Source organism: Calidris pugnax, unplaced genomic scaffold, assembly GCF_001431845.1.
Source record: "Calidris pugnax isolate Ruff unplaced genomic scaffold, ASM143184v1 scaffold252, whole genome shotgun sequence".
NCBI lineage: Eukaryota > Metazoa > Chordata > Aves > Charadriiformes > Scolopacidae > Calidris > Calidris pugnax.
In genome coordinates this window covers 2750647-2767128 of record NW_015091118.1, presented here as the reverse complement: position 1 = coordinate 2767128, position 16482 = coordinate 2750647, and the positions used below count along the sequence as shown (strand labels likewise).

The window sequence follows — 16482 nt, the reverse complement described above, 5'->3', positions numbered from 1 at the left end:
TTGTATATATATAAACACACAAGTATATGTATTTTCCCATAGCAGGCTTTCATCCCGGCCAGCCAAAGACAACAAGAGGCTGGGATTGTCGGTGCTGGAATTTGTGTGAGTGCTGTATATCTTGTGTTTATCTGTGTAGCTAGTCAAGCACATATATCTATGCATATATAGATATAACTGTTGTGTGTATGTGTGCCTATTGGGAATACATGCTCAGCCTCGCTAATGGTTGGACCCAAGAATGTGGAGCTGTGGTAGCAATATCACTGTTGGGCAACTAGATTTGACAATCTCTAACACTTTAAACACAATCTTGTACAAAACAGACAAAAAAGGATGTTTTAGGCCAGTGTAGCTGTTCCCTCATGCAAAGTTGAGCTTCTGATTTTTTTCTTGGAGGATATTTTCCCATGTAGGTCGATTATATGTCTCTGATATATGAATTTCAGGAAAGGTCTGGCCTACTTCGTTGTTTCCCTTGACTCCACCTTCTGAATGAAAAGGTTGTTTGTTTTTGTGGACCACAGTGGACTAGACCACCCACAACACTGAGGGACAATGTGCAGATGACATCAAGCCCCTTACTTATTCAGGCTGACATTGGCTGCAGGCTGCCTCCTAAAGCACCATTCTCTGAATGAGGTATAATAATGTGCACCATGCTGGTACCTTCCCACCCGTTACAAAGTACCACCAGAGCTGGGGAACCATGTGGTGCCTGAGGATCTTGGCACTGCTCTGCTTCACCATCCCACTTCAAACATATGTACTTCCTTCCATCTCCTTTGTTCTCATTCATGGCGCTGTACACACTGGGTGCTTGGAGAGTGTCAGATAAAGGAAAGAAGAGGAAGGGAGATGGTAAGGGTATAGTTCCACACAACCAATTTCAGCTAAGAGACAATCGATACCACTTTTTTTGCCCATGTCCTACTTTGTTGAAAGCTTCAAGGTTACTGCAGATGCTGGGATTATGAGATATTTTTAATATTCCCTCCACTAATGTGATTTAGAGCAGTTTCCCCCCCTTTATCTTCAAAATGCCCTCAACGCCTCTGTAGGATAAGGGGAAGAGAAAGGTTCTTCAGATTTTGTAGCTGAAAATGTTCCTCTTTATGTCAAACAATTTAAATATCCACAGCTACTTGGAGAAGATGTGGTTGGATCTCTCATTGCTACTTAGCATGCTCGTTTGGGTGCAGAGGGTTTACACAGCTTCCAGTCATTGCTCCAATAATCACGTAGTCCTCCAAGTGTTTCTCTTCTAGAATAAAAAAGCAGTGGATCCTCTGACCTCTATTGTGAAAAAAAGGTCCTCAGGAACCTGAGTCCTGCAGAGAATTCAGACAAAACTATCCCCAGCAGAGACTGCTGTTGGTGGTGTAGGACCAAGTGCCACTCCTCTCTCCCAGCAAGCTGCTGAAATCCTGCATTTCTGTTCCCCTTTGTTATGCCGATTTCCGTGAGTCACACTGCAAAATGCCTAACTCTGCCCAGGAAACCCATACAGCTGCTTGGGGCTTTGACTTCACTGCGTAAAAGTCCTGGGTACACCTCCAGTAGCACAAAGCCTGACCTGCTGGGCAGCCCTGTCAATGAACCTCACAGAAATCTTATTGTTTTCTGCCTTCTTGGAAAATTGGGTAGGATGAACCAACAAGTACTGAGCCCAGTTTATGTTTGATCAGCTGCTGATGGATTACAACATAAAGAGTTTTATTCCTGCTGGAGAAGGAGATAATGGGTGAGCTGAGCATGACACATCCCTCATGACACTAAAGGCAGCAGCTGAGTGTTGGAAATTGTGTAGGAATCTGTGCAGAGGAATGTCAGTATTCTGTAGCGTAGGACTACGTATGGCCTCATTGTAACCCAGTTCTTAACAAAGCAAGCTTTGTTAAATAAGCTGTGGAAGCTTATTCTCCTCCTCTGCTGGAGAGAAATGGTGAGTTTAGGTGTGGCTTCGCAAGGCTGAGATTCGGTCAGATACCTGATCTAAACTCTATCACTTTTCTTATTCAAGCCAGCCTCTGTTTTACACCAATGAAAGCCGGCAATGACTCTTCTGAGGTGCAGAAGAGACGTTCTTGTTCCTTAAAATAGCTGTCATCATGTGTGTGTTTCACACCTTGCTGTCAAAGCAGGGCAAATTTTGGCTAGAAATACTTGTTTCTCATTCAGATATAGCTCTCCAGTACTGTCCAACACTGCAAAACCCATGATGGTGTGTCCTGTGTGCTTTGAAAATAAGGAAATATAAATGCAGTCATGTGTTGCATGGAAAAAAAGAGTTAACGTTTGTTGGAGTGTGTACCCTGTGTTAACGTTCTCAGGTTCACCCTTTCCACCGTTTGCAGCTAACAGAAAAACATCACTTGAAGTAAGAGATAGTACAAATGCCAGCTGCTCCAAAGTTTAATAACTAGTTTCCCCTGAAGAGAAAGATAACAAGCCGATTAAAATGGACTGCTGTGGAGGTAGCTGGACTCTCTCTGTAACCCACTCCCGTGCTCTGTAATTCAATTCTTTTGAGACGGAGAGATTGTCATTATTGAGGTTCAGAAGGGCATGTAATATATAAATCACATCTACGGCAGCAAAGTGATAATTTCTTCTGATGAATAGAAGGTAGCTACACGTGGGTGAGAAAAGTACCATGTTTTCTTGTGATTTTTTACAATTTGAACAATTACAGCAGCTATTATTGCAGAAGTGCTGCAGGAAGGAAATTCAACGCTATGCTAGCTGTCTGCATCAGAGCTTGTCTTGATCGCTATGTCACAGGGAGAGCTTTCTCCTCCTCCAGCTTTAAGAGAATAGGTGAAGACTAACCATGCGGCTCTTGCCAAGTTGCAGGGCAAAGTAACCTTTCCTTTTAAAAAACACTAATCACTTGCATAATACGTAGTGTACAAAACGATCCATTCTATAACTGCGTTGGCTGAACTAAAATCTTGCCATAAGAGTGACATGAAACATGCACTTTAAATGAGACTATTTGAACAGAACCTCCTATATTATTGATTTTTAAGAGCAGAATGGGTCATTATAAACATCTATCCTGAATAATGACATGGCAGGTGAGATTGCCAGCTACTGTGTTTCACATATCATCCAGAAGATGCCTATTTAACCTTCCTCTTGCCATTCCCCAAAGGCAAGGTGGATCAGCAGCAGTATAGGTTTTATATATGTTTAATTGATAAAAAGAACATTTGCCTCCAGAGCCTGCTTCTTGTACTTATTTCTCTCTGTCTCTGACTCTGTATGGTCTATCTGTGGATTGCCAGAGGACTTACTTATTTAAGAGCGTGGGTTACTTTAGACACAGATGCAACCTCAAGTGTACTATATAGACTCAGCTCCTGTCTGTCCAATGGGCAAAGCAGGGAGGTCTTCTGGAGGAGAGTTGGTTTTGCTTCTGACCACCACTCTAACCATGGTACAGGTTAGATGGACCTGTGGTGTGACCCTCCAAGGCTGTTCCTACATCCTTTTGGGTGCTTTGCAACTGCAATAGCAGGAACTGCCTAACCTTATTGAAATAGATGATAGAGTCCAGCTTCAGTATCTTGGTGTATGATTTTCCTTTCAACCCCAAGCACAGGGATATGAGAGATACTGGGGAGCTGTGTTTCTCAGCAACACCCCAACCTTCCCACTTACACTCTGTTTTCCATGGATATATTTATATGGTATTTTGCAGTACATGTGAACTCACTCTACCCACATACTGAGCCCACTTTGAGTGAGTCAGCTCCATCAAACAAGCTGAATATCTCTTGTTAACATGCTACTTAGCCTAAGAGGTTAAGAGGGGAAGGTTAGCAGCTTCGGTGCCAGCCAAGGGCTTGTGGTAACAGGGGGAGCATGTGTCCTCCTGCATATTTGTAGACGTCCCCAAGGGGTAACAAAATTAAGACAAATCCTTCCCTGCTTTCATTTCTAAAAATTTCCATGATTGAGTTTCTCATTACTTCAGTACTGATATGCTGTGTATCTCATACTTGTGTGCCAATAAAGCTTGTGACCAAAATCACTCCTGGCCCACCCTCATAGAAAACACTCTGCTGGAGAGCAGTTTTCATCCTCCGATGTTCCTCCTGGTAAAATAGAGCTGATTTCTGTGGCTGGTGGCTTCCAGCGCAGCAGCTGATGCTAATGAGGTGATTTTGTTAAGCATCAGAGAAGGGTGAGAGCTGGGCTACCTTGCTGCGGAGCCTACTGATGGGACATAGCTGTGCATGCTGATCAGGGCTCTCTTCCCAGTGAGACCTGTGTATTACACACACAAGACACAGAGAAGAGGTCTGATAGCCAACTGCCACTCAGGATGCATTGCAAGAATGTATTTATTTTCCTTGAGAGCTTTGGAGGCAGGGAGGTATCTTTCTCAGGCTCAGTCTTATTACGTACACAAGTTACATTACATGTGTTGTGGGTGTTTGTATTATAGCAATTTCTAAACTTAAGTTTAAATGAAACCTTTGTGCTAGGTGTTGTACAGAGATAAAAAGGAAATATTTTGAGTGGACTTATCCAATCAAAAGAGAAAAAGATGCCTCAGAAGAGATGTTTGCAGCTGAGCTGGTCACTAGTGAGTGTCTCTGACTATAGGCTTTCCTGACTATAAGTGAGGCTCAAAAGAAGATGTTTGCATTGTAGCTCCAGAAGATTAGAGCTGATTCAGGCCTACATGTTAATAGGTAGTTAAGGTGTCATGGTTTGGGCTGTGCTGGCCACCAAACGAGCAACAGATGCTCTCTTTAACCTCTCTCTCACATGACAGCAGGTCATCAGCTCTGATGCTGATGCTCTCACTAGCCAGGGGGACAAGGGACTAAGGTCTAAGGTAATCTCCTACGCAAAGCTCCTTACTGTTTATAGCCCTACAGATAAAATGGGTGGCTTCTTTGTATGTTGTGTTACTACTCCATAATCATCACATCTAAGTGCTTCTCCAGCTGTCCTTGGCTTCTTGCTCCCTTCCCTGTCTGCTTCTGAAGTGTTTTTTTTCCCCCTTCTTTATTCTTCTTGTATGCATTCAACATTTGTATACAGTCCCACTGAAACCATACAGCCCCCACCAATCCTTTCCCACCCCTCCCATCTCTACTGCATGCTGAACATGGTTCAATTTTTTTTTTTTGCAAAGGCACTTAATAATCCAGATGTTTAATTGTAAAAGACAGCCTAAAGGTTATGTACATGCATCCTGAGTAAGAAATGACTGTTGCACTTACCAGCTTCTGCAATATTTCACTTGACTGCCAGATATCAAAAGACATATTAGTGAAATGCAAAAGCTTTTTTAAGGTAAAGAGTATTTGGGAGTATTAGGGGCTGTCCTGCTTCACACCAGCTCTGTTCTGGAAATGGTGCAAAACATCCCTAGGTCAGGAGCAAACGCCAGGGGTTTCACTCATAAAAGCTGTACTTGCTTACCCCTGGGCATAGCAGTAGCTCAGCGATATTCGTGCTTTCGCTGAGTGGAAGGACTTCAGCCACATTTCACCTTTATGCCAGGGATAATTATGGAGATGACTTCACTTTTATGCAGGCGTTTGGGTGGATACAGTGGTTGGCACAGACAGTAAGACCCTGAGCTGACACGATGCAGAAGCAGCACTGTGGGTTTACTGTTGCTGTGGGAGGAGGTATATTGGTAATGGCAGCCTCTTGACCTGCCTTTGTCTAACAGGTTTCATGTGGCTCCAAGCCATAGTTCATTCAGCTCCAGAAAAATATGGCTTTTAGGCTGTGTCACCATTTTTTGCAAACATACCTCAGAAAGTAATTGTAGTCTTGCTGTGCCCATATCAAGGGAGGAAATTAATCATATGCTTAGTGTTTATGCAGTGACTTCTCCATTTTTGCACTGCTTTATTATTAGGTGATATATCATTGTATTACAATATCCAGCTCAGCTGTGCTTAAGTCATTTGTATTGGTGTCTCTAAGTTTCCATATACCGAATGGGGATAATACTTCCTAGGCGTCATGTTTGTCCATGTTGTCTCCCACTGGAGACAGTTCAAGGTAAGGAATGAATCTTACTTCATGTATTAAACAAGTCTGGAAACCTAGTGTTGCCTTACAACATCATTTTTAATGATTCTTTTTAAGTGCTTTCACTCCAAATGTTCCAAATTCTTGAAGCAAATAGTTTTCAACTGCTAAAAAAAGTTCTTGTTTCCTGTCAACATTTCAAAACAAGAGAACAACTTGGTTTTCTCATGCCATTTTTTGGGTTTAAAAAACCTGAGATGACATTTAAGAGAAAATGAAAATGTTCTGTTTCAAAAACAGAGTAAAAATAAGAAGCTTTTATTTTGACATCTCCTGGGAGAGAAAATCAAATTTACCCTTGTTAAAGTATTTTCCAACAAAATCACTTTTGATACTATGCTAACTTTTTTTAGCAGTGGAAAGAGAAGGGACTGGCATGAAGGTAAGTATATTGAGTCCACTGGGACTGAAAGTGTCCATAAAGCTGGTTAAGGGAATGAGCCATTGCTGGCATGCAAAACAAGATGTGTAGATTTTGGGTTCTAATATAGTTTTGAACAGATTGTTCCATACATACTTTTTATTTTAACGCTTTCCTGATAAACAATGTGATAAGAAACATTTTATTGTTAGATCCTCAGACAAGCCAGACTCTGGCATTTCCTGAAGTTCCCAGCTCCAGCCTGCCACTGAAGCAGAAGGGGTTATTTTAGCATCCTGCAGAGAACTCTATGGCAGCTGACGTAGCTGAGCAGCATGGAGACATTTGCCTCGATCAGGCAGAATTAGTGGCATTTTCATTGGGCTCTGATGCTGATGCGTAGGAGAGTTTCTCCTGCATCCGCTTGGAAGTGTGCATGTATGTAAGTAGCTGCAAATGAGGATGTCTCTGTTTCATGGAATGGTTCAGGTTAGAAGGGACCTTAAAGATGATCTAGCTCCAACCGCCTGCCATGGGCAGGGACATCTCCTACTAGAGCAGGTTGCTCAAAGCCCCATCCAGCCTCATCTTGAACACCTCCAGAGATGAGGCATCTACAACATTTCTGGGCAACCTGTTCCAGTGTCTCATCAACTTCACAGTAAATAATTTTTTCCTAATAACTCATCTAAATCTAGCCTGCTGAGTGGGATGCTCTCAATCCATTCTCTGCCCAGCCTGTATTTGTGCTTGGGATTGCAGTGACCCACATGCAGGACATTGCACTTGACCTTGTTGAATTTCATTAAATTCACACGGGGCCTACTTCTCAAGCCTGTCCAGATCCCTCTGGATGGCATCCCTTCCCTCTGTTTCTGATGTGAACTTATGCTTGACTTGGATTACTTTTAGCAGAGTGTATTTGCACATACAAAAATACGCATACACCTAAAGGTTTGTCTCTTAAGCAAGGATTTAGTCCTGTGTGACAGCAAGCAAAAGAGTAACTAAAGCAACAAGATCAGCGTAAGGATATCTAGCCATTTCTTGCCATTTCCATTTCATATGATCATAAATGAAGCAATTGCTAATTCCTGTTGCTCCTGTTGCTTTGACACCTGAGAGCCATAGTCAGAGGTTACAAATATGCCAGGTGCTGCACAGACCAGCACAATTAAACAGTCCCTCAATGGCAGAGCTAATATACACTTAGGACAAGGGACAACAGATGGGAGGAGGACAAGGCAACCATGCAGTGGGACCACAACGGCCCACCCATTAAGTGAAGGTTTCAGCTTCCTAATGTGTGAACTTTTCTGCAAGTAGCATGCTGAAGGAAGAACAGTGATTGAATCTGTGGGTGTGTAGGGTGAACAATCCTCAACCGGAGGATTCGAGTGTGGAGGGACTTGTCTGAACACCAACCAGATGTAACATAGAGATTGATATCATGGGCTTATTGAAGGGGTGGGTGAGTTCCTTATCAATAAATATGGGGTGATTTGGGGATGAGCAGTGAAGAGCCTTGAAAATGGACACCAGCATCTCACCTGATGTGAAGGAGAGCAAAGAAATGGCAAAAGGGTATGAACAAAGAAAAACAACTGGTCAGAGCATTGGGTTCATGCAGTGACAGTTGCAGCAGTATTTTGAGCTGCTTAGTCATGACAGCTGGAGAAAAAGGTGCTATAGTGGTAGCACCACTAGAACTGACAATCTGGGTCTGGCTAATCTTAAAAATCTAGATTTTCGAGATGCCAGAGGCTGAAAGTCTACACCCTACTGTGTTTCTCTAGAAAATCAGTTCTAAATTTCTTGTTTTAAAATTCAGGCCTTTGAAAGTCATCCATAAACCTTGTCCATTACTGCACAACTTAGATGAGATGAGAACTGGGGCCCTGTTGCATTAGCTGCTGTACAGATATAAAGTAGAAAGGCAATCTTTAATGGCAACTTATTTTCCCGTTGCAATTTAGTTTGCTTTGCAGTTTGTGACGGGAACTGTTGCGGTGAGATGTGGAAGTCAAGGAAGGGACAAGTACATGACAAATGAGAAGAAAGTTTGAAGAAACACTCAATGGGAAGAAGTGCAGGGAGAACAGATGAAGATACTATGTCATTATAGGGATGGAGGGACTGAAAATTTGACAAAGAGGAAAGAGTTCCTTTTCTGAACAAAGAAAACACCCTAGTGAGCTCTAATGGGACTGTGGGACCCTGCTTTTCCTGCTTGTGCAGCTGCTCTTTCCAGCTTGAGTGGGTTGACTCCTCCCTTGTTATTCCCTTGTGCTGACTGTAGAGTGTATCTGAATAGCAAAGAGATTTGCAATTAAAAGAAATGCTTCACAGAGCTAAAAAAGCTCTCTTTTTTGCTGAATTTATACTTTGTTGCATCTTTTTTCTTTCTTTTTTTTTTTTTTTAAGACGTTCAATTAGCAATTAATGATTTTCAGAGTGGTCACCTGTTTTTACCAAGCACTGGGGTCTGACCCCTAGGTCTTCTAGCTAGCAAATAAGGTGGTAAGGAGACTGATTTGTCATTGATAAGAAAGCTGTTGCCTGGGTACCTTCATACTTCTGCATTGTTGAAAGAAAATGACCTAAAAAACAAAGGCAGCGTTTGTAAGGAAATGCTTTGGTTTTCACCTGAGAGATCTTCTCAACAACAACTCTGCTCTGTCCATCCTTCCCTCATTTTGTGCATCAGGCCCAGATAGGAAAAGCTGGGGGGGGTAGCAGATGGGAGGCTGACTGTTGCTCAGTTTGGAAAGCAGCTCCTAACATTTGGCTCACACCTGTCAGCAGACTCCGTATACACTTGTTTATCCTCCTCTGTACCATATGTTTCTATGTAAAATCAGTTCCAATGATCTATTGCCTTAATTCTATCACTCCTATTATGGTCGTAACTGAGCATTTCACAGTCGTTAATGCATTTACCCTGACAGCGTCCCTGTTGCGTAGGCATCTAATATCACCCACTTTACAGATGGGTTAGCTGAAGCTCAGATCAACAGCTCCCCAAAAGTCTTGTTGAAATCAATGGAAACGAAACACATCTCCAGGAGACGTGAGTTTGGGAGAGCAAACTACATGTTACAAACTATATTCACCCAAGGAGCTTGCAGCGGAGTGAGGAATCCCTCTTCTGGGTCCGACATGGATGCTCAGAGTGCTGGACCACTTTTGATTTCTTGACACAGAGCTATTCCCTGCCTTAACAAGACCCAGCAGACCTGTAGCTGCTGGTGTCCAGTCTTTTTACACTCTTTGCCAGTAAACCCCCATCTCACAACTGTCAATGTCCTCACCAGAGCCTGGAAGAAAGACTGTCCTCAGCAGAAGATTTAGTTAAAAAGTTGGTTAAAAGTCTGTTGGCCTGATGTAGTTAGAGCAATGAGCTCAAAAGTGTTCTGTCCAAATGAGAAAAGTTAATATGGACCCCCAAAAATACTGCTGCTGCTGTGGAGACTGTTTTTCCCATTTCCTTCTTTCTTTGTATTCTTGCTTGCTTCTCAGAAAAGAACTTCTTCACAGCCCTTCAGATTTAAAGGGTAGGAGAGGAACAGGGTTTTTTTAAATGTACTGTATGTACCTATCAGTCACCTACTTATTAATTATAACTAAAAGCATGATTAATCTGTCATGGATAAGGCTGCTAAGTAACCCTAATCATGCTAATGCATTTCTGTCACTTATACAAAAGGCAGCATTATTATCAGTTTTTACATCTGTGTGTACTAAAGCCCATATACACAGCGGCTGTAGAGCACTGGTAAGTTCTTTCTGCCACAGATGGGATGAGGTTGCATCTTGGATATCTCTATTGCTCCCACAGTGACTGTGGAATGATTTATTTCCTCAGCACTAGCAGGGTTTAATGATGTTATCTCTTGCAGATAATTTTGCCTTCTGAAATGGATAACAACTACAGTTATGAAAAGCATTTCCAGGGGCTCGTATTGACTACAGCTGAAATTCCTCTGTGGGAGGGGTCGGCATGAAGACCAAGGTGCTACTTAAGCCCTGCAGTGAGTGGGAGCTAAGAGATGCGTAGGTCTTATACAAGTATGAATGTCTAAGAAAAATAATTCTTTTGATATTGCAGAACATAATGCTTTCCCTTCTGTGTTCCTTTTCTCTGAATATTCAATTGATCCATTTTTTAATAACCTAGATGTTGGAAAGTTAATTTCCAGGTGCCAAACTCTAAATTTGTATCCACACCTGAAACCTTTGTGCATCCATCTTGTGAAGGAGTCAATGGGTGGATATGCTAAACCACAGCTAAGCTACATCATTTAACTTTTAAAATGTTCTGAAGAAAATCTTTTCACAGAAAAGAGTTTCAAAACTGACACCTCCAGAGGGTAATTATACCCTACGGTATTAAGAGCAGAAGACAGGTGGGTCACCCTTTGAAAGAACCATTCCCCTGATGCCTGGGTGACCTGCTCAGACCTGAAACCCTATTTCTGGATGGGTAAAGTATGAAGAACACATTCATTAGGCTCATTAAATATATAAACTAAGGAGGAAAAGCTCAACTTCAAATTTTTCTTTTACACTGACTAGCTTTTTGGTTGAATACGATAAAGTTTCATCTAAGACCTTGGGTACAAACTGCCTGAAACTAAAGAACTTCATTGCAAGATGATGTCTGCAAGACGCAATCTGCATCCCTCCTGTGCTCTACTCCTCAGTGACCTGAATAAAGGAACCATTTTGATTTTCATCTGAATAAGTGCCTTGCTGCATGCGGGCAGGGTCTCAGTCAGTAGGTATCTGAGCATGCAATTTTGTGAAAGAGTCCTAAATGTTTGTGCAGGGTAATAGTTCCTTTGTTTTAAGTATTGCAGTAGCCAAGTCATGGTCACTGCATGGTGGGAAAGTAGGAGAAGATAAGGAAGAAAATATAAACTGCTCCAGAAGAAGTGTTGTTTGTGTGGCTTTTACAGTTCTTTGCTTAGCTAACTTTTTTTTTTTTATAGCTCTTCAGTCCTCAGAGTTTGGTGTAATGCAGTCCACAGTAAATTGTTTATAGCCATTCACATACATTATAATGGCAAAGAAATTTTTAAGGTCACCATTACATCTTGGAATGCTGTCCTTAATGTAGCAATTTCACTATTGGAAAACTGTGCTCCCCTACCCTTTCTTAGTAAGAAACATGATATCCTTCTGTTTGCTTTCCTTTCATTCTCCACAGCTGTACTCTTCTCTTTCATCAAGAGACAGTCACAGTTTTGTTTGTCACACTGAAATATGGATTTTTTTCCTCTTTGTTTATGAATAACACACTTGGATTTTTCCTTATGGAATAGAAATTAAAACAGCACTGACATTTAGAATATAAAGGAATTGCTCTACCTGATTATAGTTGTGTTAAAATGAGTCAGGCACTTTTGGTCCAAACTTCTTGACATACACATCCATATATATTAATCATTATGACATCATTTAAGAACTATTTTTACCTTGGTAATAAGAATTGAATGCATTTGTCAGCTTTTCAAATTATATTTAATCCATTGAACACATAGACAGGGTAGGAAAGACACTTGGTCTCAAAAAATAGCAGAGCTCAATTCTACGTCTGAAAATGCTGTGCATGCAATGGCTTGTAAAATATTTGCGGTTTTGAATTGTGGGTGAAAAGCACACTGTAAAAACATAACATAAATTAAGTTTACCAAGAAGAATTAAACTCACCTGTCAACAAATGCATGATGTAGCACAAAGATAGGATCATTTGCAGAGCCTTGTACTTGGGACATGGAGCCATTCATGTAGATGTGAAGTGCATTATGTAAACCACTTTGAGATATATTTGATATTGCAGTCCGTGGATCAGCAAAGCCTGTATGTGCAAGAGAAAATTGTATGCTGATATGACAATGCATATAATTCTTTTTCCAGTAAGACTGAAGATCAAAGTACCTACTTTCACTACATTTGCGTGCAGCTTTTTAGACAAGGGCTTAGGAAAACATGTAAAGGAGTGCTAATATATTTCCAAGACGTAGCAAAGATGAAATTAGAATAAGCTAAATTAAAACTCCTGTCGTGTTGCTAATGCAGCATGTCAGCAAATGTAATGCCTAATTGCTTTATATTTTTAAATTTCTTTGTCCATTGTTTCTGGCTCTTAAAAGGCAACGTAATCCCTGCAGACATTTATGCGTGTACATTTATTCATGTTGAGAAAATTTATTCATTTTATTTTCATTTTTGATCTCTATACTTATAGGTTCCTAAGATAAAACAAGCTATTGTATCTCATCATATACTCAGTCATTTAATATTGTTTGTCTCAATAGAACACATTCCTTTATTGATAGGAGACAACACAATACAAGGTATAATATTTAGAAAAGTATTGGGTAAATAATCAATAATCTCCCACAATCAGAGTTGTGGATTGCTGTTATTTTGGAGGGCACCTAAAGTATGGGCTTTGAGAAGAGGTCACACAGACTAACTCTCAAATAAGAAATATCAGAAGATGAGTTTCTACAATAGGTTTTATATTGGTAGCTTGTCCATACCTCAGCTCTGGTGTTGGTAGCTCTTCTCAGCATCCCGACAGCTAAGCTTCCTCCCTACTTGTAAGGCCTCTAAATAAAAGTCAATTCAACCATCTGACGCTTCTCTGGGATTTTCCAGGAGAATAAAACCAGAAATATATGTGGTCTTCCCAATCTGTTTCTTAACCTGATGTTAGTCATACTATTTAACCCACGCTACCAAATCTCTCTGCTGTTTCTCTTTGATTTGGTTCCTGAAGACATCTTGTTCTCACAATTTCTGTAAGCTGCAGGATAGTGATGAGCATAGTGAAGCATAGTGAAGACATACTAAAGCATCTTTACAAATTATTAACCAAATGAAAAGTACTGTGAACACATGCTTGTTGTGCTGATCGTTGGTGTTTTCCCAAAATTGTTGCAGTTTATCAAGTCTGCAAGGTGGGGAAAAGAAAGATCTTTGCTCTTTGGGAAATGCCTCACACACTTTGATCACTTCCTTTAGTTACTTATTTGGAACAAGAACCAGCATTTGAATGAGGATCAGCAATATACTTTGGGAGCGAATCTCCCAATAATCCTTCTGTTTCATGCTGTGACATACATCACAGGGCAATTTCTGACTTTTCAAGCTGGATTCCTTTTGGAGGAAATCTAAAATGTGCCGCATTCAGTGGGTGTTCAATTCATGTGACTGAACTACAGCTAGTCTAAAAGAAACTCTTCCCTGTCAAAATCTGCAGGTATAACATGGATCTTGGGTCCCCAGCATGAATTGTTTTGCTCTTTGGATTTACTCCTTTTTGAGTCACATGAAGTATTGAGACATGACTAGAGATGCCTCATGCCATACTCCGTGAACTTGGAAACCTGACATTTATACCCTACCAGTACTCTAATCTTTTGTGTGAAATGATTGCATCTCTCTGTGGCTCTGACTTCCCTCATTGGGCTTTGCCTTGCCTGCTAACCTCTTCAACCAAGGGAAAAGCTTCTGGCATAAAAACATTGATAATTATAAGGATCAAATCATAGCTGTAGCACCTAGGAGCCAATATACCGTAGTAACTATCCATCCTTTCTGATTGTACCAAAGATTTTGAGAAATTGAAGGGCAGCCAAAGAAGAAAACATAATCAGGATGGATGGAGGAGGTACAGTTGGCTTATGATGAAAATTGTAGGACTTGGAGGTGGAGTGCGTCTGGACTTAGGAGAGAAAAAGAAACATGTTGATGCCTATAGATAACTTCAGGTTTTAAGTACATCAGGTGTGGACCAGGACTATTGAAGACAGTGCATGGCAACATAAAAAGCAATGGGCAGAAGTCGTCCAAAGGAAAAAAAATACCTAATGGCAAATACTGTGTTACCTAGATTTTACTGGGAGAAACAGCAGAATAAAATATTACCAAATGTGCTATGAAGAATGATGTACATTAACAGTTTGGCTAGAACTCACAGGAACTGATGGCAACAATTTTGGCATTCTTTGCTGATGACCACAGTGGGTGATCATTGGCATCAGTTGATGTAACAATACTAGGACATTTCTGTGAATATTAACTGAAAATGATCTATCTGTATATCATTCTGAAGCAACAGTCCCACTTATATTCAGCTGCATTATAAATATGTTTAGGGGAAGATAGGCTTTATGCAGAGTTTAGACAGAAGGCTAAATGCTTTATATCAGACTTGGGTTACTTAATATTTCTAAATGTATTGTGAACATTTGATCTAGTAATTATAAAAAAATACACAGAATGCTTATTTTGGCTCTGGACACCTTTTCATGGAACATCTGTACACAAGCAATTTATCTTAATAATAAAAAGCTCCGTAAGTGAGAGAGCTTTAGAAGCCTCACCTTCCAGTTCCAACTTAATTTGGGTACATTCCATCAGTGTCAAAACTGACATCATGTTTAACCATGCACATGAGAAGCTCTAATATCTGATTTCCTGTTATGAAAACTCCATACAAATTGTAAAGTTTGAAGAGAAAAAAAAAGCATTGTGTGGTCTCACTTCATTTTATTAGCCTAGGTCTTATTCTTTACACTCAGACCTTTATTTAAAAGACTTGAGCAAAATCATCTGTTCAAGAAGACATACTATGAAATGGGGTAGAGTCAGTTAGAAAGAATATGTGAAAACATGAGAATTTTTTCAGAGTACAGGAAACTTTGTTGCAGTGGCTGCTGTAAAATCACCTCTACAGGTGATGCTGCAGATCTGTGAGTGCAGTGAGCTGAAATAAGAACTCCCTGACTCAAGCTAGAGGAAGACCACTTTCCCCACCTGCCTTGCCCCATGCTGTGCCTTCCTGTGTGTTAACTGCAGCTCTTGTCAGTCCTTCTGTGAGCTGATTTAACTCACTAATCTGTCAGAAAACTACACTGGAGTTTAGGATCTCAATTTTTTCCCAGGCAACTGAGACACAGTATCTCATGCAAGGATCTGATGAGAACCAGTGTTGGCACCTAAAAAAGAGGGAGATCAACTGACCACTGGACAGAGGAGGTTGCATGGAGAAGCAGGGCTGTCCCTCACGGCAGTGGGCTGTTAAATTATCTGGCCAGTATAGGAAGCTGTAGCATAGCTGGATGGCAAAGCCCAAAGAGTGAATGTAGTTAAATCCAGTTGGTCACAAGTCGTGCTCCCCAGGGCTCAGCACTGGGGCCAGTTCTCTGAAATATCTTTATCAACAACCTGGACAAGGAGATCGAGTGCAGCCTCAGTAAGTTTACAGATGATACCAAATTAGGCAGGAGTGTTGATCTGCTTGAGGGTAGGATGGCTCTACAGAGAGACCTGGACAGGACTGACCAATGGGCTGAAGCCAGTGGTATGGGGTTCAACAAGGCCAAGTTCTGGGTCCTGCACTTAGGTCACAACAACAGCAGGACTAGGGAAGTAATCATCTTCCTGTACTCGGCACTGATGAGAACGTACCTCGAGTACTGTGTCCAGTTTTGGGTCCCTCACTACAAGAAAGACACTGAGGCGCTGGAACATGTCCACAGAACGGCAACAAAGCTGGTGAGGGGTCTGGAGAACAAGTCTTATGAGGAACAGCTGAGGGAGCTGGGGTTGTTCAGCCTGGAGAAGAGGAGGTTGAGGGGAGACCTTATCACTCTCTACAACTATCTGAATGGGAGTTGTAGAGAGGTGGGGGATCAGTCTTATCCCAAGTAACAAGTGATAGGACAAGAGGAAACAGCCTCAAGTTGCTCCAGGGGAGGTTTAGAATGGTTATTACAAAAAATTTCTTCACTGAAAGGGTTATAAAGCATTGTAACAGGCTGCCCAGGGAAGTGGTGGAGTCACCATTTCTGGAGTTATTCAAAAGACATGTAGATGTGGTGCTGAGGGTCATGGCTTAGTGGTAGACTTGGCAGTGTTAGGCTGATGGTTGGGCTTGATGATCTTAAGGTTTTTTCCAACGTAAAAGAGTCTATGATTCTATGTCTGAGTCCAAACAGCTGATATACTTAGTTCTACTCTGCCTGAGGATTTTTTTA

General features: G+C 41.2%; 1 protein-coding gene across 2 annotated transcripts in view; it reads right to left on the bottom strand.

Annotated features, from left to right (window-relative positions):
* TYR (tyrosinase) overlaps positions 1-16482 on the bottom strand; it is a 48984-nt gene that overhangs the window by 17565 nt on the left and 14937 nt on the right. For both annotated transcript variants that reach the window (XM_014958273.1, XM_014958274.1), the window contains exon 3: positions 12143-12290. In XM_014958273.1, the coding sequence (XP_014813759.1) occupies positions 12143-12290 (148 nt within the window). The remainder of the gene's footprint in view (positions 1-12142; positions 12291-16482) is intronic.